The sequence below is a fragment of the Ammospiza nelsoni genome, chromosome 30, assembly GCF_027579445.1.
Source record: "Ammospiza nelsoni isolate bAmmNel1 chromosome 30, bAmmNel1.pri, whole genome shotgun sequence".
Taxonomy (NCBI): domain Eukaryota; kingdom Metazoa; phylum Chordata; class Aves; order Passeriformes; family Passerellidae; genus Ammospiza; species Ammospiza nelsoni.
Window position 1 is genome coordinate 4,547,805 of NC_080662.1, and position 27,995 is coordinate 4,575,799.

At 52.4% G+C, this 27,995-nt stretch overlaps 1 protein-coding gene across 1 annotated transcript in view; it reads left to right on the top strand.

The window, feature by feature from the left end:
* Window positions 1-5,402: 5,402 nt before the first annotated feature.
* Window positions 5,403-27,995, top strand: part of BIN3 (bridging integrator 3) — a 48,984-nt gene continuing 26,391 nt past the window's right edge. Inside the window, exons 1-4 of the mRNA XM_059490843.1 lie at window positions 5,403-5,437; window positions 17,520-17,568; window positions 24,177-24,217; window positions 24,802-24,863. Coding sequence (XP_059346826.1) covers window positions 5,430-5,437; window positions 17,520-17,568; window positions 24,177-24,217; window positions 24,802-24,863 — 160 coding nt within the window. The 5' untranslated portion in view covers window positions 5,403-5,429. The remainder of the gene's footprint in view (window positions 5,438-17,519; window positions 17,569-24,176; window positions 24,218-24,801; window positions 24,864-27,995) is intronic.

The following is a 27,995-nucleotide window of genomic DNA, read 5'->3' on the forward strand; positions in this document are numbered from 1 at the left end:
CTAAGGGAATGATATTTTTTGAAAGACTTTTGTATAAAGTTGAGTACTTAGAGAAAAAAAAATCATACCAGATGTAATATATTTTGTGGATGTTTTTATTTCTTGGATTTATAGTACCTTATACTAAGGTTAAAAAAATTATGCTTGATATTGTGAAAAGGTGATAATTTTCACACACATTTCATTTGCTCATTTGTCATGTTGTAATGCAAATATGATAGTTAATGCATACAGCATTTTTAAGGGAAAAAATCAGAAATATTGAACTGATGTATTGTTGTACCATTTGCACTGTGAGCAAATGCTAATGCAGTAAATATATTGTGTTTGCTGACAATCAAAATCTGTAGTAAATATCTTTATTTGCTTAAATTGATCTATATTGGTTTGGAAAGTAAAAAACCAAGGTTTTAATGTGTAAGGGGAGTGTAAAAAGGGCTGAAATGTGCAGGGAAGTGGGTGCTGTTTCTCTTTACGGGCGACTTTGAAACCTGTCTGTACAGAATTTTTTTTCCTAGTGCTGTATTTCCTTAAATATTATTTTTTATATGATTTTTTTAAAAAAAGTAACCCACTTTTTTTTTCTCAGTCCCCCTCCCTCTGCTTCGGTTCTATCCACAGGACGGCACAGCGAGACCCGGCTGGGTGACCCCGACGGCGACCGGCTCCGTCCTCGCGTCCCGTCCTTCCCGGGATGGGGGCACCAGATTGGGATGGGGGAACCCCACTGGGATGGGGGAACCCAATTGGGACTGGGGGAACCCCACCAGGATTGGGGAAACCTAACTGGGATGGGGGAACCCCACTGGGATGGGGGGCACCCCTCCAGGATGGGGGCACCAGGCTGGGATGGGGGAACCTGACTGGGATGAGGGGCACCAATCCAGGATGGTGGAACCCCACCAGGATGGGAGCACCTAACTGGGATGGAGGCACCCCACCAGGATTGGGGGAACCCCACCAGGATGGTGGAATCCCACTGGGACTGGGGGAACCCAATCTTGATGGGGGCACCCAACCAGGATGGGGGGGCACCCAACCAGGATGGTGGAACCCCACCAGGATGGGGGAACCCAACTAGGATGGTGGAACCCCACCAGGATGGGAGCACCTAACTGGGATGGAGGCACCCCACCAGGATTGGGGGAACCCCACCAGGATGGGGAAAACCCAACCAGGATGGGGGCACCCAACCAGGATGGGGGAACCCAATCTTGATATGGGCACCCAACCAGGATGGGGGAACCCAACAAGGATGGTGGAATTCCACCAGGATTAGGGGAACCCTTCCAGGATGAGGGCACTCCTCCAGGATGGGGGAACCTAACTGGGATGGGGGCACCCCACTGGGATGGGGGGAACCCAACCAGGATGGGGGAACCCAACCAGGATGGGGGCACCCGACCAGGATAGGGGCACCCCATTGAGACAGGGGAACCCCATTGGGATGGGGGTGCCCAACCTGGATGGGGGGCACCAGACTGGGATGGGGGCACCCTACCAGGATGGGGGAACCCAACCTGGATGGGGGTCACCTGATTGGTATGCGTGCACCCAACTAGGACTGGGGCACCCGATCATCATGGGGGCACCCAACCAGCATGTGGGGCACCCACCTGGCATGAGGACACCCAACCAGCATGGGGGCACCCACCCTCTCTCCCCAAAAATCCCCCGTGTCCTTGCTTTGCCCTTGACCCCTCATCCTGTTTCCCCCCGCTCGTGCCGCCGCCGCCCTGACCCCGTCACCATTTTGCCGGGATAACTTTGGGCCACCAAAGAGGATCCAAAGAGGATCGCGCCGCTTCAGCCGGTAATGCCCCCGCGCCCTCCGCCGCCAAATCGCCCCGGGGACAGCGCCTGCAGGGGATTTTTTTTCCCAGCCTGGATCGCTGGGGATAAAAATAAATCGCTGGGTTTCAGCGCTGGCGCTCGCACGGGCACGAGGAACGAGTGGGAGAAGGAGTTTGGAGGCGCTCGCATGTTTGGAGTGGTGGAGCGCGGTGGCTGGATCCTTCCCCGGGTTTGGGATGGAGCCAGAATTTTGGAGTTGGGATTGTGCTGGAGGATCCCAGACAGGGTCTGGGGGTCCCTTGGTGCTTTGCGTGACCGGTTGAGTGTCCCACAAGTGTCCCCTTCCCAGGGCCTTGCTGGCAGTGCTGGTGGCAGGCAGTGGCACCATGGTCTTTCCTGGTGTTCCCAGGGTATGAAAGCGTTGGCATTGTTGTCAGATTTCCTGATTTTGATTTGGATCTGCAGCTAGGCCTGGAATGGTTGCTGTTCTGGCCATTCCAGGGCAGCTCTGCCCATTGCAGGGGGTTTGTTGAGCTCCCTGGCTTGGAAATGTTTAATTTTGGGGACAATCCAGGCTCTGAAGGTGACTCAGGGCACAGCTGGCCCAGACGGGGATGGCATCTCGTGCTGTTGAGGACTTGGCGTTGGTGCTGCACCAGATCTCTGTGTTGATTCTTGGAGTGTTTGGTGGCCACGTGAGGCTGGATTGGGATGAGCTGGGATTGTCCTCCCCTGTGTGCTCTGGAGGTCCTGCAGCCAGCAGGGGCTGCGGGACGGTTTGGGAGCCATCGGTGTCCCCGTGGTGTCCCCACGCGTGGCTCAAGGGGGCAGGAACCAGAGCTGCCACACACAGGGAGAGCCACCACGGCCCCCAGCATCACCTGAGGGTGCTGTGCTGCTGCTGGTGCTGCTGGAGGTGCCCATCTGCCCATCTCCACCGGTGGCTCATGCTGGAAAACGCTGGAGACCCTGGGAACGGGCACAGCAGAGGAGCTGCCCCGGTGAGGAGCCACCCAACGTTCCACCAACGCTTTGGGCTCTTTCTGAGGGCGAGGAGCAGGGAAGGAGCCCAGCAGGCCCTGGGGACCCTCTGTGGCAGCCAGGCCTGGGCAGGACCCCCCTGGCATGGAGCAGGAAGGTGAGGAGCACCCTTGGGTGGCAAAGCGCGGGGAGTGCGTGCAGCACCTTGCACGAAAAATGTTGGTTGCTACGGAAACACGGCACTTTCCATCCCCGTTCTGGGCTATCTGTGTTCTGGGGAGGAGGGAAGGGCTTCCAGTCACGTACCAGCTCCACACAACTTGCTGCCTTCGCCTCTCAACGGGAGCAGCGGGGTCCTGAGGAGGCCACCAACACCTCGCTCCTCCCTGCTGAGGGTCCTCGGGGCTCTGCAGGATGTGGATGGATCCAAGAGCTCTCCACGGGATGGGATTTGCTGCTCAGGAGGAGCACCAAGAGCTGGGACCCCGTCCCTGGGTCAGGAGTGAAGAGGACCCACAGCCAGAAGCCCCTGGTTTGCAGCTGGAGTACAGATGTTGGTGGGATCCTTCCCTGATCTCCTCACCTCTGGCTCAGCAGGAGACATCACCCACAGAAGGCCTGGATGGTTCTGGATCATCTGACCTCATCTCCCGCCCCGTGGGACCGTGTGGATCCATCCCCATCCCCTCTGGAGGACAGGCCACCCTCATCCTCCCCCTGGGACAGGGGGACAAACAGCAGAGCCTCCACAGAAGGTGCTCCCCGTGGCCACCGGGATGTCAGACCCAGGCTCGTCCCAGCTCTGTCTTGTCCCATCCTGGTGACACTGAGGGGCACCACGGTGGGGACAGGCCCAGGAGCAACAACCTGGCCCAGCAGGCGGCAAAACCTTCCTGTCCCAGCCTTCCTCTTCCTCTTCCTCATCACTTGGATGGGATGCGGGACCCTCATGGCTGCCTCCCCTCGGGGTTTGCTCTGACACCCACCAGCACCCCAAAACCCATCCCTTCCCCTCAGCCCCCCTCCCAACGTCCCCTCTGCACCCACCCTGGCACAAAACGGGACAATGGTGGCGGTTGCCACCCTGGCATGGTGCCCCCCCCTGCCCGGATCTGCCTCCTCCCTGCTCCTTTTGGGCTAATCCCTGTCCTCAGCGGTGTCGGTAACACCTTCCCAGTTTAGCATCATCCTCCCTGCCTGTAATTACCGTGCTGTTTACCTCCACCTGCTAATTGATAAAGCCAGCCCTGGCGCCCGGCCCGGGGCCGCCGCCCCGTGCGCTGGCATGTGGCTGCTGTCACCAGCCCGGTGGCACCAGGGCTGTCCCCACGCCAGGATGGCACCCCGACCTTGGGGGGGCTCTGCTGCATCCTGGGCTCACGGATGGATGGGGCTGATGGGTCAGTGCTGAGGGCACGGTGGGTTGGTGGTCACCAAAAGGACTTTGCTGTCCCTCCCACCCCTGTCCAGCCTCCTCAAGATGGATTTGGGGGGGGTTTCTGCCCAAAACTGGGGGGCTCCTGCTCTTCCAGTTGGATTTCCCTGACTGGGGCAGTTCTGCTCCTCCCCGTGCCCTCACCCACCCCAGGGAATAACCCTGGGCACCCCCTGCCCATCCCCTTCCCTGTGCCCTCGCCCACCCCAGGGTGTTCCTGGGCACCCCCTGCCCATGCCCATCCCAGGAATCCCTTCCCTGTGCCCTGGCCCACCCCAGGGAATGCTCCTGGGCACCCTCTCCGTGCCCTCATCCAGCTCAGGATGCTGCCAGGCAGTTCCTGGCCCTCGCCCATCCCAGGAATGCTCCTGGGCATCCCCTCCCTGTGCCACTGCCCACTCCAGGCTGTTCCTGGGCATTCCGCGCTCCTGCCCTCACCCACTTCTGGGGTGTTCCTGGGCATTCCCTCCCTGTGCCCTCGCCCACCCTGAGCTGGATCCAGGCAATTCCTTCTTGCCCACCATTAAATTCCTTCTCCTTGCCCACCTTGAGGTTGACCCACTAAATTCTTTCTCCTCACCCATCCTGGGGTTGATCCAGGCAATTCCTTCTTGCCCATCATTAAATTCCTTCCCCTTGCCCACCTGGAGTTGATCCAGGCAATTCCTTCTCCTTGCCCACCCCAGGGATGATCCAGGCAATTCATTCTTGCCCATCCCGGACTGATCCAGGCAATTCCTTCTCCTTGCTCACCCTGGGGTTGATCCATGAAATTCCTTCTTTTCCACCCCAGGGGTGATCCACAAAATTCCTTCTCTTTGCCCACCCTGGGGTTGATCCAGGCAATTCCACCTTGCCCATCCCGGACTGATCCAGGCCATTCCTTCTTGCCTATTTTGGGGCTGATCCATGAAATTCCTTCTCCTTGCCCATCCCAGGGCTGATCCAGGCACTTCCTTCTCCCGGCCTACCCCAAGGACTCTCCACAGCTCCCAGCCGTTCATCTCCACCCCTCCCGCCCCATTTGCAGCCCTTTTCACCGAAACCGGGCGAATTTCGGGATTTTCCCCGTGACGTCACGCTCCCCCCCGCCATGTGACGTCACGCCCCCGCCGCGTGGCGTCACGGCAGCGCGCGGCCCCGGCGGGTGAGCGCTGGCGGAAGGGGCGGGGCTAAAACTGGCGGCACTTCCGGGAGCGGCGCGGGGCGGAGGGGGAACATGAGCTGGTGAGTGCGGGGGGAGCCCGGGGCACCGGAACGGGACCGGCGGGGAACCGGGACCGGGAGTGGGGCAGGGCGGGGGAACGGGAGCGCCGGGAGCGGCTCCGGGAGGAGGAACCGGGACCAGCGGGACCGGGAGCGGGGCAGGGCAGGGGGAACGGGAGCGCCGGGACTGGGACCGGCGGAACCGGGACTGGGTCAGCGGAACCTGGGACCCCGGCACGGCGGGTGAACGGGAGCACCGGGACTGGGACCAGCGGGGCCGGGAGCGGGGCAGGGCAGGGGGAACGGGAGCGCCGCACCGGGACTGGGTCAGGACGGAGGAACCGGGAGCGGTGCTGGGGGAACGGGAGCGCCGGGACCGGGTCAGGGCGGAGGAACCGGGACGTGGAGTGGGGCAGGGCGGGGGAACGGGAGAGCCGAGACTGGGTCCGGGCGGAGGAACCGGAACCGGCACCGGGGCAGGGCGGGGAAACCGGAACCGCTGGCACCGGCCCGCCCGGTCCCGACTCCTCACCTTGGGCGCTGCGGGTGAGGAGGAGCCAGGAACGGGCCCGGAGCGGCCCCGGTGCTGAGCGGCCTTGGCCCGGTGGGAGCCCCGGTGCAGGCCCTGGAGCAGAGCCGGTGCTGCCGGGGATGTCCCGGTGCAAGCCCTGGAGCGGAGCCGGTGCGTTCACAGTGCTGGCCAGGTGCTGGCCCTGGAGTGGCTGCCGGTGCTGGCCGGGTCTGGCCCCACTGCTGGGCCTGGAGGGGCCCCAGTGCTGGCCCTGGAGTGGAGCCGGTGCTGGTCAGGTTTGTCCCAGTGCTGGCCCTGGAGTGGAGCCGGTGCTGGTCAGGTTTGTCCCAGTGCTGGCCCTGGTGGGGTGCCCAGTCCTGGCCAAGTTTGTCCCAGTCCTGGCCAAGTTTGTCCCTGTCCTGCCCAGGTTTGTCCCAGTCCTGCCCAGGTTTGTTCTGGTGGGCTCCCAGTCCTGGCCAGGCTTGTCCCTGCCGTCACCCCCACAGGTGTCAGGTGTGCCCCCCTCACCCCCTCACCTGTGCCCCCACAGCCCCCCTGACCCTTCCCACCGTTCCCCCTCCTGCCTGTCCCTGCCCAGGAGCTGCTGCAGGTGCATGGAGGGTCCCCGATGTCCCCGTTGCTTCTTCAACTCCATCAAAGTAAAAGTTTTTTCCTTTAAAACAAGAGGAAAGAAGAATTCCTGTGTGTTTGAATCAAGCTGATGAGGGCTCAGTATGGACACACTGGTGCTTATTTAATTGAATTGTATTATAACTCAATAATACTAGAAATCAATAATATTAGAAATCAATCTGGAGTGCTGTGTGTGATTTCTCATGCTGGGTAGTTCTGGAGATCCAGGGCTGTTGTGGGAGGCAAAGGATGGGATGGATCAAGAGCTCAAAGGGCTTTTCCTTGCCTGGCAGGTTGAGTTCCATGGTGACAATGGAAAATTTTTTGGGTTGGGTGCTGTGGAAGTTGTGGTTTGGAAATGTACTGCAAGAATGTAATGAGGCACACAGAGGTACTGATTAAAACCTGGCATTTGGGCTAAAAATACACATTTATCCACTGGAATGGCTCTGGACTCGTCTCAGAACAGGAACAGTTATGGACAGCGTTGGCTAACGAGGTTTTGGAGCCAACTTCTCCCAGGGAATCTGAGGGAAGGGACTCTGGAAGGGACCCTCTGGTCCAGGAGGGGCTTCAGAGGCAAAATGTGAGGAATAAATCATTCCTTGCATGATTCCTCATGTGTTGGATGAGGAATAATTTGGGTGCAGGGTATCCACACTTCCATTTCCCTGTGTCCATCCATCCCCAGGGACTGTCCCTTGTCACCACAACACACGTGGCTTTTCCTGGGATCCCTTTCTTAGGGAAATTGGGTATTTTCACCTCTTTCTGGGGAGGAATCTGAGGTTGTTGCCTGCCAGGTTTTGGCTTCCTTTTTCTACCTCTGTTGAGGTCAGGATTGAGATGATAATTTAGACTCAGATGTTTATTATTTATTATCAGTTACAGTCTCACAGCAGTGAGTTTTGTAGCCTTTCATTAACAAGGCACAAAATGGTTAACTATCTCTTGGTACAAGGTCTTTTAAGGCTAAACTATCCAATTAAGAAATGACACCTAAACTATTTTCACTTTTAACCCAATAACTGATCACTTGAAGTCTGCACTGCGGACTTTTCTGTTCAGTTACAAAATACCACCCAAAACCACGAAGAAGAAGGTAAAGAAGAACAACCTGCCTCAGCCTGAAATCATCCATCTTGCTCCATATTTATTCCTGTATTCTAAAACCCCAAACTCTAAGTTTTCCACCCTGTGATATCACACACTTCTAACTCCACCCCTGTAATCCCAGTGCTGTCAATCCATTTTGGAGGCCTTTTCCACAGCTTCAGATCAAATGCAGTCAGAGTCTGTCTGCACAGAAAGTCTGAAATTCTCAGCATCCAGAACTCCAACAGTTGCCTGGTGAGCAGAGGTTTGGAATGTACTTATATTGCAAATAGTTATATAGTTATATTCCAGATAGTTATATAGTTGTATTCCACTGTAGTTATATTCCAACTAGTTATATAGTTATATTCCAATATAGTTATATTCCAGATAGATCTATAGTTATATTCCAGATAATTATATAGTTATATTCCAATATAGCTATATTCCAGATAGTTATATAGTTATATTCCACTCTAGTTATATTCCAGATAGTTATATTCCAATATAGTTATATTCCAGATAGATCTATAGTTATATTCCAGATAATTATATAGTTATATTCCAATATAGCTATATTCCAGATAGTTATATAGTTATATTCCAATATAGTTATATCCTAAATAATTATATAGTTATATTCCACTATAGTTATATTCCAGATAGTTATATAGTTATATTCCAATATAGTTATATTCCAGATAGTTATATAGTTATATTCCAAATAGTCATATTCCAGATAGTTAACTGTTTTGTGCCTTGTTAATGAAAGACCACAAAAGCCTTCTCCACAGCCTCAGGTCAAACGCAGTGCTCTCCTGGGAGTCACAGTCTGTGTGTACAGAAAGTCTGACATTCTCAGCATCCAGAACTCCAAGAGTTGCCCGGCGAGCGGGGGGAACTCCGGGGGAATTTTGAGTCTCTTTCTTCTCTGGCTGCGTCACCCTCTGGAGCGCGGCTGACGCACGAGGGGCTCGGAGCCCGCGGGGTTCCAGCGTGGCTGCACAATTGTCCTCAGTCCAGCCTTGGGTGTGTGCCCTCAGTCCCTCCCTGTGTGTGTGTGCCCTCAGTCCAGCTCTGTGTGTGTGTGTGCCCTCAGTCCATCCCTGTGTGTGTGTGTGCCCTCAGTGCAGCCTTGGGTGTGTGCCCTCAGTATGGCCCTGTGTGTGTGTGCCCTCAGTCCAGTGCTGTTTGTGTGTGTGCCCTCAGTCCTGCCCTGTGTGTGTGTCCCCTCAGTCCAGTTCTGTATGTGTGTGTGTGCCCTCTGTCTGGCCCTGTGAGTGTGCCCTCAGTCTGGCCCAGTGTGTGTGTGTGTGTGTGTGCCCTCAGTCCGTCCCTGTGTGTGTGTGTGTGTGTGCCCTCAGTCCTGCCCTGTGCGTGTGTGTGCCCTCAGTCCATCCCTGAGTGTGTGCCCTCAGTCCTGCCCTGTGTGTGTGTGTGCCCTCAGTCTGGCCCTGAGTGTGTGTGCGCCCTCAGTGAAACCGTGTGTGTGTGTGTGTGTGTGTGTGTGTGCGCGTGCCCTCAGTCCCTCCCTCTGTGTGTGTGTGCCCTCAGTCCCTCCCTGTGTGTGTGCGCCCTCAGTGAAACCGTATGTGTGTGTGTGTGTGTGTTGTGTGCCCTCAGTCCCGCCGCTCCCTCCCGGAGCTGCTCCGTCCCGGCTGCTCCGTCCTGGCTCTTCCATCCCGGAGCTGCCCTCAGTCCAGCTGCCCCTTCCCGGCTCTGCCCTCCCGGCCGCTTCCTCTCGGGCCTGCCCTCCCGCAACTGCCCTCAGTGCAGCCGCTCCGTCCCTGCCGCTCCCTCCCGGCGCTGCCCTCCCGGTTGCTCTGTCCCGGGGCTCCCTCCCGGCCTCAATCGGGCCATTCACGGCTGCAGGGCCCGGCGTGGTGTCCATGACGTCCGTGGCAGTGCTGACACACGTGGGGTCGTGCCCCACTGCTGAAATGTCACAGTTCCGGCCCTGGCATCGCTCCGGGGAGGGAGAGCTTTGTTCCAGCCCTGGATGCTTTGGGAAGCGTTGGATCATGCATACATACATTATGTGAACTTTCTGTCAAGCTTTAAAAATGCTCTACAAATTCATTTCCTTCAGGGAAGAAGGGACTTTGCTCAGCTTCCATGTGCGTCTCTCTCTGGCGTTGGGCACCATTAGTCCTGGGTTGATCCCTCCTTTTCCAGGGTTTAGATGCTGTAGCTGAGGAAGAGGATGGAGCTTTGTCCTCAGCTTTGTCTTGCAGAGCTGGAAGTGGCACAAACTGCCACCATTTGGGCTCCTGGGCACTCATATCCTTAATTTTTTTGTAAGGGGAATCCCCAGAGATTTGAGGACTGTTGGCAGGTTGGTGCTTTGAGTGGGGTGGAGTTAATCCTGGGCCATCACTCCTTCCTTGTGAGTTCTCTGTGCTGCATGAGGGCTGGGAATGCTCCCTAGAATAGGAGGACTGCTCCCTGGAACACGGGGATCACTCCTGGAACACAGGGAATGTTCCCAGGAACATGGGGAGCACTCCTGGAACACAGGGAATGTTCCTAGGAACATGGGGAGCACTCCTGGAACACAGGGATCACTCCCTAGAACACAGGGATCACTCCAGAGGGCTCCAGCTGATGACAGAGCCCGGATTAAACCCCCAAATTTCCAATTTCTGCACCCAGGCAGTGAGGCAGCTCTGCTTTTCTAGCCTTGCATGGACAGCTGGGATGTTTTTGGAATCTCAGCTGAGCTCCATGGCTTCCTTTGGGCTTTGGATTGGGGCATCCTCATCCCCCTCTTCCTCATGTGCAACCCAGTGATTCCCTTGGCCATCCCTCCTTCAAAAAATAAAAGGAGTGGAGTGCTGGATTTTACTGCCCTGAGTGCTCCATTTTTTATTTATAAAGTGTTTTTTGAGGTTCCCGAGACTGCATCAAACCAAACCTCAAAACCAGACTCCCAAACATCCCCTGCTCCTATTTCCCTCTCCCCCCAGGTGAATTCCCACAGGAAAAGGGGGTCTTTGTCTCTCCCAGAGGATGGGAGGCTGGATGGGTTTGCACAGCCTCAAAAGTGGGGTTGTTGGTTCTTCCTGGTGTTTTCCCTGTTATGGATTTGCACGTTGTTGGTTATTTCTGGTGTTTTCAGTGTTAGGGATTTGCAGAGGTTGTTGGTTATTCCCAATGTTTTCCCTATCATGGATTTGCAAAGGTTGTTGGTTATTCCCAGTGTTTTCCACGTTATGGATTTGGCCAGGTTGTTGGTTATTCCTGGTGATTTCTGTTATGGATTTGCCCAGGTTGTTGGTTATTCCTGGTGATTTCTGTTATGGATTTGCCCAGGTTGTTGGTTATTCCTGGTGATTTCTGTTATGGATTTGCAGAGGTTGTTGGTTATTCCTGGTGATTTCTGTTATGGATTGCACAGGTTGTTGGTTATTCCTGGTGTTTTCCATGCTATGGATTTGCAGAGGTTGTTGATTTTTCCTGGTGTTTTCCATGTTACAGATTTTTGCTCAGGTTGTTGGTTATTCCTGGTGTTTTCCATGTTGCAGATTTGCTCAGGTTGTTGGTTATTCCTGGTGTTTTCCATGTTACAGATTTGCTCAGGTTGTTGGTTATTCCTGGTGTTTCCTGTGTTAAGGATTTACACAAGTTGTTGGTTATTCCCAATGTTTTCTATGCTATGGATTTGCACAGGTTGTTGGTTATTCCTGGTGTTTTCCACGTTATGGATTTGCGCAGGTTATTCCTGTTGATTTCTCTTAAGGATTTGCACATGTTGTTGGTTATTCCCGGCATTTTCCCTGTTTTTGAGCTGTGTCCACGCTGGGCAGGTGCAAACCCAGCCCCAGGCTCTGTTTTCCTCCCTCTGAATCAATATTGATGTTTTTTGGAGCCCGTTGTGGCCCGTGGCACCGCTCCCCCTTCCCTGCAGGTTTCAGTGATACTGGGATCAGGAGATGAGCATGGATAAAATTACCTGGGATGAAGCAAGTGGATACCAGAGCAGTGAGTGAGGCTCTCAAACACCTCCCTGTTACCTGTGCAAGGTGCTTTGCACATCCCAAAGTTTTTAACATGGTGAAACTGGAGCGCCAGCCGGGCATTTCCCGGGGTGGAGCAGCTGGGAAGAGCTACCTGCCACCTCCCCTGCCACCATCACAGGCCTCAGAGTGCTTATTCCTTAATTGTTCATTTTTCCACCTGTTTTGTCCAGGTAGCTCCAAGCCAATGCTCTGGTTGAGCCACAACCGTGTTTCACAACCGTGCTTAAAATGGATATTTTTGTAGCATAGTCAGGGCCTAAAACAGCCCTGCAAAATTCTGCTCGCCCACGCGCCTGGCGTGAGTAATTTTCTTTTGATGGGTGAGTAAAATATCATTATTTTTTTCATGCTCCTCTTGGAATGGGTGGGAGAGAGGATTCTGACATTATTTTTGATTTGCTTAACACTGACACCGTGCCTGGCTCCGTGCAGGATGCAGAGGGACCCGTTCCCAGGAGCTCATCCCTCCGCTGCCAAACTTCAGCAAGGTGCCTTGTTTTCCCTGGCCTGACCTAAAATCCAGAAAATCGATGTTTACACCTCTTTTTTTGCCTCTTTTTACACCTCTCTTTCCCTTCTCCCCCGCTGCAGCGGCTCGCCCTGACATCCCTGCGTGCCTTAAACCTCCAAGTTCCCAAGGATGGGGCTGAAATCCAAAATCCAGGTGGGAGCACTCACCTGGTTCATTCCCGAGGGATCCCATCCCCACATCCCTCCTCTCTCTCCCCACCCTGTGACCTCCCCTCTCATCTCCTCGAGGAGAGCACCCAAACGGGGATTTGGCGCAGAGTCTCCCTCGACAGAAGCTGTTTGTGATCCGTTGGAATAAATTTTTTTTTTTTTCCTTTTTTTCTCTTTTTTTTTTTTTTTTTTTTTTTTTTTTTTTTTTTGCCTCGGCGCTGTGTTTGGAGCGGTTGCCATGAGTTCCCGGGAGGGGGGAGCGGGGTGGGACGGTGCCTGCGGTTTCCATGGACACGCCTGGAGCGCAGCGAGGAGGAATCCGGGAGATTCACGCCTAACCTGAGCCTGCCCTCCTGCCTGCCTCACCTGGGCACGGCTGCCATCCCCTCCTGCCCGGGAATTTGGGTGGTTTTAGGGAGCCCAATCCAGGTTTCCAGGATTTTGGGCGGGCGGTGTTGCCTCTCCTTGTGCAGGCTGGCATGAGAAATGCTGCTCAGGAAAGGTCTCTCAGCTTGCTTTGAGCTTCCTATGATGGAAAAGTCCTTCACTAACACCTTAATCCCTCAGGGGAGCTTCACCCAAGCGGAGAGGGAGGAGAAGCTCAACCAAGTTCACTCTGTAGCAAAGTGGGAAAGTGAAGGTTCACATCCTTCCTGGAGTGCTCCCGACCTTCCTGTTGGAACTCCTGTTTCCAGGAACTCTTTGATCTCTCTGGGACAGAGCTGATCCCATGGCCAGGCAGCTTTTCTGACCAAGCAGCTTTTCTGACCAGGCAGCTTCTCTGGATGCAGCTGAATCCATTCCCAACCCAGCAGCTTCCAAAGGGAAGGACCCAATTCCTGTGCTAGCTTTGGGATGATTTTTGTCTGTACAGGTGTAAAGGGATGGCTTTGTAGAATCCCTCATCATCCCACGTGCCAAAATCCTTGGGAAAACCAGGCTTGGAGGGTCAGGGTCACCCTGGCAGGTGACGGGAGGCTGGGTGTCATCCTCCTGCCTGCAGGCACTGAGAGGTTTCTTTCCGGTGAAGGAATTGAGATTTTTGGTGGAAATTCAGAGTGAGAAGCTCTGGCAGGCATCCAGGCTATGCTGGCGCTTGGGGTTTCAATGAGAGAGAGAGAAAAAGGGAAAAAAAAAATCCCTGAAACTTTCCATGGGAAGCGGGCACTTCCCACAAGACATGGATTTAGTCGGTGGTCTGGCAGTGGTACCAGTACAAACCAGTTTTGGCCACCAGTTCATACCAAAGTGGGACTTGTGGGTCCCATGCAAACACCACTCATGCCCACCTGGGGCAGGAATATTGAATTCAGAGGCTCAGTGTCACTTTTCCCAAATTAATTATCATCCAAACCACCCCAGCCTCTGCTGTCCCCATCCCTGCCTGTCCATCTGTCTGTCCGTCCTTCCCTCCCTTCCCAATCCCTGCCTGGCAGCTCAGCATCCCCAGGGAGAGCATTTTATCAAAAATATTTGGTGTTTATCCCTTGCTTATGTGCCAAGGGTCTTCTGGGGCCTGATTAGGGGTGGCAAAGCCGTGTTGAGCTGGAATGAGCTGGGAAAAGGAACACATCCCACAGGGAATTTATCCCTCTGAGCTCCATCCCAGCTCCCCACACAGGGGTGATGCCAAGGTTTGATGTCCACCCTAACAAAGGAGCATTCCTCCCTAATTTAGCAGGGTTTGAGTGATTCCTGCTGGCAATTCCTGCCTTCCAGGAATGCTGGGGAGAGGGAGCTCCACGTTTTAAGCTGCAGCTCCCCACAGACCTCATGGAGCTGCGTCCCCCCCCCTGCCTGGGAGGTTTGTTTCCAACTCTCCTGTGCATCCAGAGGAGAATTAACTGCTTTGGTGTGTGTGGCCCTGCGTTTGCTCATGGAAAAGCCAAGTAAATAGATGAGATTGCTGGGGAAACTTCAGAGAAAAAATCAGCCACAGCTTCTCCCACCTTCCCCTCCCTGGGGTTCCTGAGCATCCCCGAGTAGAGCTCGCAGGATTCTCTCCACCCACACTTTTTTTTCCCTTACTTTGAGCTCTTCCCACCCTCTCCCTGCAGCGTTTCACCCTCCTCCCTCCCTCCCTCCCCCTGAGCCCTGCTGCTTTGCCGAGCTCCAGGTGCCCTGGCAGGGCTGTGAGGGGCCGGGGCGCTCCCGCAGCCCCGCGGGCTGGGAACGCTCCGCCTGTGACTCAGCGCGCTCGGCTCTTCAGGAACGGGATTTCAAGGGATTTCACACCCCAAACACAACCCCAGCTTTCTCTCGCTCAGCAGAAACGAGACATCAGCAAAGGGAAAAAAAAAGAAAAAAAAAAAAAAAAAAAGCAGCACCGATTCTGGTTTTTCTTTGGTGTTTATAGAGCTTTGAAGGTAGCAGGGAGATCCGTGGAATTCATGGCACTGATGGATATGGATCCATATGGATCCGCCTCCCCCTCAGTTTATTTGTATTATCCCCATCATGCATTTTCTAACCTTTAAATTTTGAAGCAAATGGTTGTGATGGTGCTGTCTGAACTGCACTTTGTCCCCCCACAATTTTGCAGGCAGGGACACAACTCCCAGAGGGACAAAACTTCGGTGCCAGCAGCACTTTTGAGGCGTGGGGTGAATCCATTTGGTTTAAAAGCTCCAATAAAATCCATACCTTTCATCTTTTTTTTTTTTTCCTTCCTTCTTTCTTTCCTGCTCATCCATCTTCCCCCCCCACACCCTCCCAGAGAATCATATTAAAAGGCAGTGATTTAAAAACCAGAAAAATTATGTAAAATTGTAAAATAGAACAAAAACCTCCAATAATTGAGGAACAGACCTGACTTGCACAGGGTTATTTTTTTAGAGGTTTTACTGAGACAGACATAATTACCAAGTGGCATCACGATGCTGATAGAGATATTTACTGCTGCACTGGAGATTTGCAGTGCTCCACTGACTTCCCTTTGTTTCTGAGAGAAGAAAAGGGATTTTTGGGGTTCCTTGGTGGGGTGAGGATGGGGAATGGGATGGAGCAGCACCCCCTGTGCTCCCTCTGCCTTCCCTTCCCAGCTCTGATCCCCAACCAGTGGCTTTTCCTATCCCAAATTCCCTGGATTGAACCATTTTTCCAGTGACAACACCACTTTGGGATGCTCTCTGTGCCCCCTCACAGGGACAGCTTGTGCACAGGTAATTCTTTAATCACCTTTTTAATTGTCCTTTCCCACTAGGAACCAACCTGGCTCCAGCTCCTTGCTTGTTCCCACCCTGCAAACTGGTTTTAAGTGGGATAACACTCCCTGAGTAAAATCCTCATTTTTTTTTATCCTTTCACCACCAAGTTGGTGCCATCACTTCCAAAAACATCAAGTGACAGAGAGGTGCCTCATTTTGGTTTATATTTGACCCACAGAGGAAAACACAAAGGAAAAAAAAAAATCCATATATTTTTGTTTTCTTCCTGTAAGGCACCACACCCCCAGTTATTGACAGGGAAATTATACAGCAGAGCGATGTTTGTTTATAAAAGAAGGGTGATTCACACTGAGCTGGAAAGGGTTAAACCCAAAATTACACCGGTCCTGCTGGAGAACCATAAACAGGAAGTTCTCCCGAAAAAAAATTTAAATTTAAACCTGGTGACTCAGGTTGGCTCCAGAGCTGCTCAGGGAGGGTCACAGGGGGTGCAGCCCTGGATTATTCCAGTGGGTAATTACAGCCTTGGCTTGAAAACAACGGGAAAAGTGGGAAGAGCAGGGGTTGGAGTTTGGATAATCAGGTTTTTTTGCGTCGTCCTGCCCCTTCTTCCACTACAAATTCCTTCTCACAGTTGGATTTTGCAGCAGGTTGCACTGATAAAAATATTTCCTGGGGGTCAAGCTGTTGTTTGGGGCAGTACTGGGGGCTTGGAAGTGGAGTTGGTGGGAAAAAAATGGAAAACCAGCAGTGGGAAAAGCCAGACTGGGAGGCAGCAACACAAAATCCCCAAATCCATGGTTTTATCTCAAGTTTTGTGTAGCAGCATGAGAGTTTGGGCTGGTCCAGTCCAAATTCTCAGGAGGGGACTCAGACACTTTTCTCAGAAGCTCCTGGTGCAGATTTGGGATGGGAAATTGGAAGTGGAAGATTCCATTGGAAAGGAATGGGATGAAGCTGAGCTGTAGGTGAAACATCTTTGGCAAAAAACACTTTAATGTCATTATGACCTCAATTTTTTCTATTTATTTAAAGCATCACAACCCAGAAAACATTTGGGAGATTTTGGCTGAGATGCTTTAACCAAGCAGCACCTCTTTAACTTAATTAAATCCATTGACAACAACAGCTGAATTCCTGGATTTTCATTATACTGATAGGTGAAAGAAATCCAATTATTTTCAGGCTGCCTGCGTGGTTGCTCCCAGCTGACCTAGCCACCCTTACATATGTTGTGTAATTTATTTAGAGTACTCTTCTCATTCAGGTAACCCAGATTTTCCTGGGAATTAGGGATTTTAAGAATGAAGGCTGTGCTGGCAGGTGAGCCTCTCCTCCAGCTGTTGGAGCAGAGGAATCCTTTGAAGCAGCTCTCAGCAGCTCCAGACACCGGCTTGTTACTTTTTTTAATATCCTCTTTCTAAATATTTACAGGCTTTGTTTGGGATTTTTTTTTTTTTTTTTTAGTATTATTTTATCCTCCCCAGCAGATTTGGTTTGAAGCAGAGTGAGCTCTTCAGCTGCTTGTGGAGCATCCTTGCGTTGCTTTGGGGTGCAGGGAGGTTGTGTGGGGCTGACCCCAATCAAAGGGACCCACAAGGACCATCCAGACGCCCCAAAATCCCACACTGGGAGCGTTGTTCAAGTGCTCCTGGAGCTCTGGCAGCCTCAGGGCTGTGCCCGTTCCCTGGAGGGCTGTCCCAGTGATGATCCCAGCCTTTGGGGGAGGAATCTTTCCCTAAAATCCAACCTGGCTCTCCCTTGGTGCAGCTCCAGCCTGGGTGCCGTTCCCTGGTTCTGTCGCTGTCACAGAGCAGAGATCAGAGAGCTGCCCCTCTGCAATGCTGAGAGGTCTCCCCACAGTCTCTCCCACCTCTCTGGGGGTGCACAGTGCCTGAAATGAGGGGCTGCCAGCCCGGGACACCCCCTGCTGCCCCCCAAAGCCACCCCCAGCCCCAGCGCTGCTCACACATCCCCTTCTCCTCTCTCTTTTCCAGGATCCCGTTCAAGATCGGGCAGCCCAAGAAACAGATTGTACCCAAGACAGTGAGTAAACCAGTTCCCCCTTTTTAGCTCCAGCCTTGGATCATGTGGCTGATGAGTCAAGCCAGCACTTTGACTCGTCCCATTTTGCAGCGTGTGGGAGGGAGCTGGAGCAGCAGAACCTGTTGCCGCGTGTGACCAGCGCTCGGCTCCTCGTGCGAGGAGCGAGGGGGAGCCCCATGCAGGCAGAATATTTTGGTTTGGGAGCTGTTGAAATTAGAATTTTTTGAATTTTTTTTTTTCCAATTTTTTTGGGAGGGGTGTGAGTGTGTGTGCGGGGTAGGGGAAAAGAGCTCTCTTGGTCTGGCACAGTTTTCCTCTGAGATGGCTGAACGGGTTTGCTTCCTTCCTTCCTTCCTTCCTTCTTTCAGCAATGGCTTGTTTGTTCATCCTTTCGGAGCAGATGGAGGAGGAGGAGTGGTTCAGATCGCTGAATATAACTGTTTCCAAAGAAAGGCTTATAAGCTGAGATGCTTAGTGCTCGGGCGTGAATTAATTTGTGCTGCACAGCATTTGCTTTAAAAGCAAATTAAAAAAGCATTTTGTATTCCCGTGGATTTGAGGCTCCTACCCCAAGTGCTGCTGCTCGCAGCTGGCTGTGGTATTTTCCCTTCTTAAGCAGCTTGGCTTTGCATTTGTCCCATGGCAAAAAAAAGCTGTGGAACCTCCCAGGAGCTGGCCCTGAAAACTCACCTGGACACCTGCTCTGAAAAGGGAGCCCTGAGAGGCAGAGTGGGGCAGAGCTTGTCCCTCTGGTGGCACTGGTGCCCTAATCCCCTGCACAGACTGACATCCCTGATCCTTCCTCTCCGGGACACCCAGCTAATTCCGCAGGATGCGTGGGCACCCGTGTTTGTGGGGCAGTTTCTCCTTGGGACATGACATTTCCCTGGAGGCAGAGGGCTAATCCCACCACTCCCTTCAGGGCTTGATTGTCATGTTTTATTTTAAAGGATTTGGTGGTTGTCTGCTGCCGTGGAGCAGCAATTTTCTGTAACAGCTCCAAACTGTCAGTACAGAATTTAAGCCAGGCAGGCAACGAAGACGAGGACTGGTAAAATTCCTCCGTGGTTCTCCTGTGTTTTCAGCTGCCCTTTTCCAGGGGCTGCTGATCCACCAGCAAGGTGCTGCTGCCTGTGATCCCTCAGGTGAGGCAGCCCAGCCCCAGCCCTTCACACTCTCCCAGCTCGTGTCAGGAGCCCCCACATTCCTTGCTCTACAATATTTTGCCTTTCCCAGTGCTCCCAGTGCTGATGTCCTTCCAGGCTGGGGCAAAAACCAACTGCTCTGCAGTTCTGGGTGTCTTGGCCAGCTCTGTTGGGCATCTCCAGCCCACCCATTCTCACATCCCAGTTTAATATATTCCATTTCCTTGCTGTTTCCCTCCCCTTTTAGAGGTTTTTCTCCCCTAAAATCAGCCATCTCTGTGCTCAGACTCCCTGCAGATGAGTGGTGGCACCTCTGAGATCTTCCCTTCCCCGGAGCTGCTGGAATGTGCTGTTCTGAAGCAGTTGGCAGCCTTTGCTTATATATACATGTGTGTGTATTAAATAGAACAGCTCAGAATATCCGGCAGGCAGAGGTTCATTCAGCACCCAGAGCCTTTCCAGGCCTTTTCCTTTTCCTTCCTTCCTTCCTCAGCTCCCTAGGAACAAGGAACAAGATTCAATGTCAACAAAGTTGATTTCTAAAAGGCTTCCACTTGCCCTGGAATGATGATAATGATGATGATGATTATGATGGTGGTGGTGGTGGTGTTGTTGCTCTCCAGGCACCAGATACAGGGAAAGGAGAAAACAGGAAGCCCAAAACCTTGGAACTTCACACCCAGTGTGGAGTGCAGCTCTTCAAAGCAGAACAAAGGGCAGGAAACCACGGATATCCCCCAGGATCAGGCACTCCATGTGCAGTGGTGTGCAAGGGATGGGGCTGCTTTGATGGTGTGCAAGGGATGGGGCTGCTTTGACCTGCAGGGCCCCAGATTTACCTCCCAGTTGCAGGCTGAGCCGCTCCATCTGTGCAGGCGTTGGGGAACAGCAGCAGCAGCAGCAGCCAAGGGCTGGGATGTTCCAGATGTTGGGCTGCAGGAAGTGGGAAGGTGTGGCATCTCCAGGGCTGCATCCCAAGCCCATCAGAAGGGAAGTGGTTGTGGGGAGAGGATCTCCCACTCACAGAGACCGGACCACAAAAGAGGAGGTGAGGGGGTAGGATTAAAAAAAAGCAGCATTTGTGAGGCTGTAACTTCCTTGGCTCTCCATGAGGCCTGGGCTGCAGTCAGGAGAAGGGGGTGGCTTTGAGAGAGGCTCAGCGAGCCAGAGAGGCTTTTTTGTTGTCTCAGTGCTGGGGCTGGTGTCAGATCTAGGCCGGGAGTAGTCCTGAAAAGCAATTTGCCTGGGCTGCCGAGGAATTAGTCATGACTCGCTGTGCCCACTCGCCCGTGATCCTTTGGAGAAGGGCACGGTGTCAGGCACAGTTTAGCTCCAGAGGGAGAAGGAAACCCCGGTAAGAAAATATCAGCTGGTGAACTGAGGTGATCTCCCCCTCCCCAGACATGGCTGTGCTTTGTTTCCACCTTAACCTGGGCAAATCCAATTCCAGACAGCCTAATCTCTCCCCTCCTCTTGCCTGAAAAGAGCAGCTGTCACCGGGCTCGGGGAGCCGGGTGGGAGGATCTAATGCTCCGAGAGGACCTGCTGTCAGCAGGGCCACGGGCCCACAGCCCAATTAAACTAATGCCCAGTGATAGGAGTTAAACCTGTTAGAATTATATCTCTGCATGTTTATTGCTCAGCCACGAAGCCTCTTATGGCAGAGATGTTCTTCCCTCCCTCGGGACAGCTCCGCTCCCAGCAGAGGCTGCGCCGCCGTCGGAGCTGTCTCGTCTGCCCAGCTCTCCTGCAGCTGCTGCTGAAGTTCACCTGTGTCCCCCCAGGTTGTTCCCTGCCCTTCACCAGGGCTGGGATGATCCAAGCAGGCAGGAGCTGGCCCTGCATCCCCCCAGTGAGGTTTTATCTCCCTCCCTGCTTCCCTCGGCCCTGCTCTGGCCTGGGCTGACTCAGACCGCTCGCCCTCCTCCTCCTCCTTGCTGGCCTGAGTCAGCTTGGCAGGGAGTGGAGACCTGAGCTGCCAAACCTCCTTTCCTTGACTCATCCCAGCAGCTCTGCCTTCCCCAGGGGTGTCGGACGGAGGAGCTCCGTGAGCAGCAGGATTCCACTGCAGCCCTTTCCATTGGGCTCCACCAGCGAGCTGGAAATCCCAACACAGTGGAGTGAATGTCATGGGAATGGTGGGGTGAATTCAAGTGGTGCCAGTTAAATAGTTTTTGCTGGTTTTCCTTCAATCTGTTCTGGCCAAATTGGTCTCTGCAGTTGGGAGATGCCTCCTTTTTCCTTTTGCCACTTTTCTGGGAAGTTTCTTGCAGGATGGGGATGTGGAGATCTTGCTGGGTGGAGTCTGTGACATCCCAGATCCACCTGCACTCTGCAGCTCTGGCTCAGAATGTTCACCCATGGGACTTACCTTGAAATTCTCAATGGGATGGCAGAAGCTCAGCAGAAAATCTTAGTTCTAATTTCTATGGGTTTTACTTTTTGTTTGGAGAAGAGGAAGAAGGAAATACTTCCCTCTTTTTCCCCAAATCCACAACGATGCTGAGACCACTGGGAGATGCAGAAATCAGCTCATCTTCCTCCTCCAGGAAAAAACATGAACCCCAGGGGGATAGGAAGGTTCCTCACAGTCCCTCATTTCCATCTCTTTGTAGTGTTGGCTTCAGCCTTGCTCCATTGCCTCATAACCAGGCTGGTGATGCTGATCCTGCCCTTCAAGCAGGAGGGATCTGATCACAGGTGGGAGGCCCAGTGTTTGCAAACAAAAAAAAAGAACTGGGTGAAGGAGAGAACGTTGTTTTATTTCAAAGCTTTCGAGAGCTCGTCGCTCTTGATGTAGATTTAAATAAAAACCCCGAGACGAGCGATTTTTGCATTACCCAGCCCCTGTGCCTCGAAGAAGAAAAAAAAAAACCTTCAATACAGAAAGTGTGGTTTGATTTGGAGTTTTCAGAGAGAGGCTGCAGAGCAGTGGGATTATTTTAATAATACGGAAACTTCCCTTCAGGATATTGTAATTTTCTTGCCTGTACTTCTTGTTCTCGTTACTCTTAACGTGCTAATCCTCTCCACAGCCTCTGTCGGCTGCGTGTGACCGTGGAGAGCTGCTGGGAGTGGGAATTACTGTGTGCTCTGCAAAATGTTCCCAGCTTGTCCTCCTTGCAGCTGGGAGCACGTGAGAGCAGCTTTTCCCTCTGTTTTTGTGGGATACCCGGGCTCCAGCCACGGCTGGGAGCCTCCCTGAGCTCGCAGACTGTGGGGACTGGGAGCCAGTTGCTGCCTGTGGGCGTGAAAAATAAGAGCAATCCTTGGGCAGCTGTCTCAGAGAGATGGGGCTGGGGATGTGAGTCAGGCTGGGCAGCTCAAGTGTGTCTGTGTGGAGTCACCTCGATGCCATGTGGATCCTGCTCTGGCGCTGGGGTGGGGGCTTGGGGGAGCTCGGGAGGTTTGGGGGGTTCACAGCACCCAGAGGGTCGCAGGGTGGGGAGGTTTTGTCTCTGTGGAATGAATCCTAAAGTCCCAGAATGGTGTGGGTGGGAAGGGAGCGTTAAACTCATCTTGTTCCACCCCCTGCCATGTGCAGGGACACCTTCCACTGTCCCGGGGTGCTCCAAGCTGGCCTTGGGCGCTTCCAGGGATGGAGCAGCCACAGCTTCCCTGGGAATTCCATCCCAGCCCCTTCCAAAAATCCCACCCCAATCTCACTTGTCCCAGTTTGAAGCCATTCCCTGTGTCCTGTCCCTCCATCCTTGTCCCCAGTCCCTCTCCAGCTCTCCTGGAGCCCCTTCAGGCCCTGCAAGCTGCTCCATATCCATTAAGGCATGATGCCTTTTGCTTATTGCACAGAAACAGGCAAATCTGACAGCAAAAAAGGGGCCAGAAACCCTGAACATTCACAGGTATTCCACAGCCAAAGCTTTTGGAGGAGCTGGTTGCTGAGCAGATCCTCCTAACCACAGAGAGGCAACAATAAAGGAACGACACCCCCAGCCTTTCAAAGGGGGGCACATTTTCGAGTCGTGCCCGACCCTGTGCGGTTTGCAACCAAAACAATTCACACCTAAGGCCTATTTATAGAGTGCAATAGTCCCTGGGGATTTTAGCAGCCGGAACAGGCACGGGGATGGAGGGTGAGCTTTACTATGTGCTGGTTACCTGACCTGCAGGGCGCCAGCTGCCGCGCATTTCTGCGCTCCCCGAACGCCAGGCACAAGTCGTGTGAGCTGCCCCCACACTGCTCCGTGGCTGTTCTCTCCAGCACCCAATTTTAGCAGCACGAAAAGGGAGCTGGAGCTCCTGGGAGGGTTTTTTTGGAGCAGAGGGATGGGAGGGGGGAGAGAGAGAGCCCAGCTCGCATCCCCCGGACGGTGGGAGCGGATGGTGAGGACAGCTGGGAGCTGGGATGGGGCTGGAATGTGGCTGGGCACTGCCTGCCCTCAGATCAGGCCCCTGGAGTTCAATACAGCCCAAAAAGATGTTTAAAGAAGGAGATTTTAAGAAAATCTCCATCTTTAACCCCCTCAAGCTTTTAACAGCAATTCTCCTTGAAAAGCAAACATCCCCGTTAAATTGTGGTGCTGCATCAAGGCTGGGATTGAAATCTGAGGGCCAGCAGGAAGAATTGGAACAAACCTTTGGATCCTTCTAGTCCTGGCTGCTCCCAGCACTCTGCATTTCCTTAATAGCACGGGAGCTTGACAACACAAGTGAACCCAGCACTGATCCCATGACAACAAACGCGCACGGATTTACTCTTGGCTGGTCAATTGAAATCCATTTGCTTCTCTGGTTGACGAGGTGTGGAATGAATGTTTTAAGTGTGTTAAAACAGTCAGCAGGGAAAGAAAGTTCCTTAAAATATCTCCTATCACTGGAGGTTTGCTGCCAGCTAGCAAGTAGGAGGGAGCAGGCACTGAGGTAGCATCGGGAGAAGGCTGTGCTGGAGCTCAGAGCTCGGAGCTCAGGGTTCCCCTCCCTTTTGGAGGTGTCACAGTGCACTGGGACTGTGCTCCAGCCCAAGAATCTCATGGGAGGGAGCTGTTGTAGGGGTAAGGAGTGTGTGGAGGGGGTGAATAATGCAGAGATGGTGGTTTGGGGGGAATTTCACCATCCTGATGAGGATGAGGAAGGAGGAAACAGCCAGACCCACCTCAATGGGGCTGGAGGAGCAGCAGCTCCCCTCAGTTTTTGGGAGAGAGCACAGTTTTGTCCCCCAGCACTGAGCCATGCTGGGTTGTGACTTCCCTGCTTTTCTAGCATTCCTATTTATTCCATCAGCTCCCAATCCTTGTCCTGGAGCACGTCCTTGGCTCGAGCTGACACGTTTGGTGCTGGCTCCACGAGAGTCTGGAGCTCCAAATCCCCAACTTTTGAGGTGTAACTCCCATTAAAGCTGCAGCTTGTGCTGGGCTCAGCTCAGCATTTCCCAGGGACAGCTTTCCCTGCGTGCTCCAGGCTGCCCTGCAGTCCCTTGGAGCTGATTTCCATCTCTTCTTTCCACAGGTGGAGAGAGACTTTGAAAGGGAATATGGGAAGCTGCAGCAGTGAGTATCAACCACACTGGTCAGACAGGACTGGCCACATGCTTGCATCTTCCCAGGGAATTTTAGCCAGGGATGCTCTTCCCAGTGAGCAAATCCCTCACTGCCCTGTAATTTCCAGTTCTTCAGGCTTTCTCTGACTGTTCAAAGGTGTCCTCAGAAGTATTTGCAGATTCTGGCAGCTTAAAAAAAAAGAAAAAGTGTAAAATTGCCAGAAAACTGCGGGGTCCCTGTAGAGGCCAACAGCTCAGAGGACCAGGAGTGGCTTTGCCATCCTGCCTGTGTCACAGGAGCTCACAGGGATCATCTGGAAGCATTTGGCTTTACCATTTGTGCTAAGTGTGAGAACTTTCAGGAAATATGCGAACTATGAATAAGAGATCACCAACTTGAAAAGGTTAAAAACCATCTGAAAACAACCCGAAAGGGTTGAGCTGCATTGAACTTCATCAAGCCTTGCCTGGATATTTTTAACTCCCACCAGAAGCCAGCATATTCAGCCCGTAAATGATTTGTTGCACGTATGATACACTTGGGTTTCTTTCTTTCCAAGATTCCGACTTTGCCTTCTTTCTCCCATCTTTCAGATTGGAAGATCAGACCAAAAAACTTCAGAAGGATATGAAGAAAAGCACAGATGCAGATTTGGGTAAGTGACTGGAGGATACATAGACTGTGAACTTGGCCACAGAGAGATGAAGTGACTTTTCTCGAGATCACATGAGTAATGTGTGACAAGTCTGGAAAACAAATCCAGAGCTCAGTCCCACTCAGTTTGCTTAGTTACAAGGCCATCTGCGAGAGGCAGCTCAGCCCAGGGAACACAGGGAGTGCTGCGGGCTCAGTCCCCTCTCCTGAGCTCCGTGGCCTTGCACAAGTCCCTTCCTTTTGTTTGCCTCAGTTTGTGCCACTGAAAAAACCCAGGAGTGGTTGTTCAGCCTCAGATTATCCAGCAGGAGCAGCTCCAGCTGAGCCCATTGTGCCAGCAGTGCTTTTTCACCTCCCTCTCTGGAGCCCCAGAAGGTGGGATGGGTCTGGGGGGCACAGCTGGCCACATCTGGCCGTGTTTCCCGTGGGAAATGCTGACCTGGCAGCTCTCCTTTGGGAATAACCCAGCTCATTCCCTCGCTGCCTGCCTGTTTTGGCTTCCCCTCGTGGCAGTGGGCGATGGAGGAAGCAATAAACAGCTCTGCCTGCACGTCTGGGGTGACATCTGCCCTTTGCAGGTGCCCTGTGCCATGTCCCAACTCCCTTCACATCCCTCTGGTTGGAACCTGCTGTGCCCAGAGAGGGATCCAGCAGAGGGGAGCTGGGTTTGTTGGATGCTGGTTGCTGAACCTGCAGGAGGGAGCCGTTCCAAACCCAGATGGTTTTTCCCTGTGTGGTTTGGAGCAGTCCCTGCCTGGCCCCCACAGCTGCAGAGCCAAGGCAGAGGCAGCAGCACAAACAGGTGTGGGCTGCACTGGGCCAGCGCTCAGCCCGTGGGACCGGGGTCACTGCAGGGCAGGGCAGGGGGAAGGAGGCAGAGCTGGGGCTTTCCGTGGTCCAGGCCCTCACCTGTGTGTGTGAGTGTGAGTGTGTGTACATCTGTGTGAATACTGCCTGACACAAACACAGATTCAGCCTCTCACCTCTATGTGTGTGTGTGTGTGTGTGTGTGTGTGTGTGTGAATATTGCCTGACACAAACACAGATTCAGCCTCTCACCTCTATGTGTGTGTGTGTGTGTGTGTGTGTGTGTGTGTGTGAATATTGCCTGACACAAACACAGATTCAGCCTCTCACCTCTATGTGTGTGTGTGTGTGTGTGTGTGTGTGAATATTGCCTGACACAAACACAGATTCAGCCTCTCGCCTCTGTGTGTGTGTGTGTGTGTGTGTGTGTGTGTGTGTGTGTGTGTGTGTGTGTGAATATTGCCTGACACAAACACAGTGAACACAGATCCAGGCTCTCGCCTGTGTGTGCGTCTGTGTGTGTATGTGTGAATATTGTGTGCATGTATGTGTGTGTCTGTGTCTCTGTGTGTGTGTCTGTGTGGATATTGCCTGACACAAACACAGATCCAGGCTCACCTCTGTGTGTGTGTGTGAGTGTGTGAATGTGTTTGTGTGTGTGTGGATATTGCCTGACACAAACACAAATCCAGGCTCTCACCTGTGTTTGTGTGAGTGTGTGTGTGTCTGTCTGTCTGTCTGTGTGAATATTGCCTGACACAAACACAGCAAACACAGATCCAGGCTCTCGCCTGTGTGTGTGTCTGTGTGTGTATGTGTGAATATTGTGTGCATGTATGTGTGTGTCTGTGTCTCTGTGTGTGTGTCTGTGTGGATATTGCCTGACACAAACACAGATCCAGGCTGTTCCTCTGTGTGTGTGTCTGTGTCTGTGTGTCTGTGTCTGTATGTTTGTGTGTTTGTGCGTGTGTGTGAATATTGCCTGACACAAACACAGATCCAGGCTCACCTCTGTGTGTGTGTGTGAGTGTGTGAATGTGTTTGTGTGTGTGTGGATATTGCCTGACACAAACACAAATCCAGGCTCTCACCTGTGTTTGTGTGAGTGTGTGTGTGTCTGTCTGTCTGTCTGTGTGAATATTGCCTGACACAAACACAGATCCAGCCTCTCACCTGTGTTTGTGTGAGTGTGTGTGTGTGTGAATATTGCCTGACACAAACACAGCAAACACAGATCCAGCCTCTCACCTGTGTGAGAGAGTGTGTGTGTGTGTGTGTGGATATTGTGTGTGAATATTGTGTATGTGTGTGTGGATATTGCTGACACAAACTCAGATCCAGGCTCTCACCTGTGTCTGTGTGTCTATGTGAGTGTGTGTGTGTGTGTGTGTGTGTGTGAATGTGTGATTGTGTGTGTGTATTTCTGTGTGTGAATATTGCCTGACAAACTCAGATGCAGCCTCTCACCTCGGTGTGATTGTGTGTGTGTATTTGTGTGTGTAGATGTGTACATATTGCCTGACACAAACCCCGATCCAGGCTCTCACCTGTGTGTGTGTGTGTGTGTGTGTGTTTGTATTTGTGTGTCTGTGTGTGTGGATATTCCCTGACACAAACCCAGATCCAGGCTCTCACCTGTGTGTGTATGTATTTGTATTTGTATTTGTATTTGTATTTGTATTTGGATTTGTATTTGTATTTGTGTGTCTGTGTGTGTGGATATTCCCTGACACAAACCCAGATCCAGGCTCTCACCTGTGTGTGTATGTATTTGTATTTGTATTTGTATTTGTATTTGTATTTGTATTTGTATTTGTATTTGTATTTGTGTGTCTGTGTGTGTGGATATTCCCTGACACAAACCCAGATCCAGGCTCTCACCTGTGTGTGTATGTATTTGTATTTGTATTTGTATTTGTATTTGTATTTGTATTTGTATTTGTATTTGTATTTGTGTGTCTGTGTGTGTGGATATTCCCTGACACAAACCCAGATCCAGGCTCTCACCTGTGTGTGTATGTATTTGTATTTGTATTTGTATTTGTATTTGTATTTGGATTTGGATTTGGATTTGGATTTGTATTTGTGTGTCTGTGTGTGTGGATATTCCCTGACACAAACCCAGATCCAGGCTCTCACCTGTGTGTGTATGTATTTGTATTTGTATTTGTATTTGTATTTGTATTTGTATTTGTATTTGTATTTGTGTGTCTGTGTGTGTGGATATTCCCTGACACAAACCCAGATCCAGGCTCTCACCTGTGTGTGTATGTATTTGTATTTGTATTTGTATTTGTATTTGTATTTGTATTTGTATTTGTGTGTC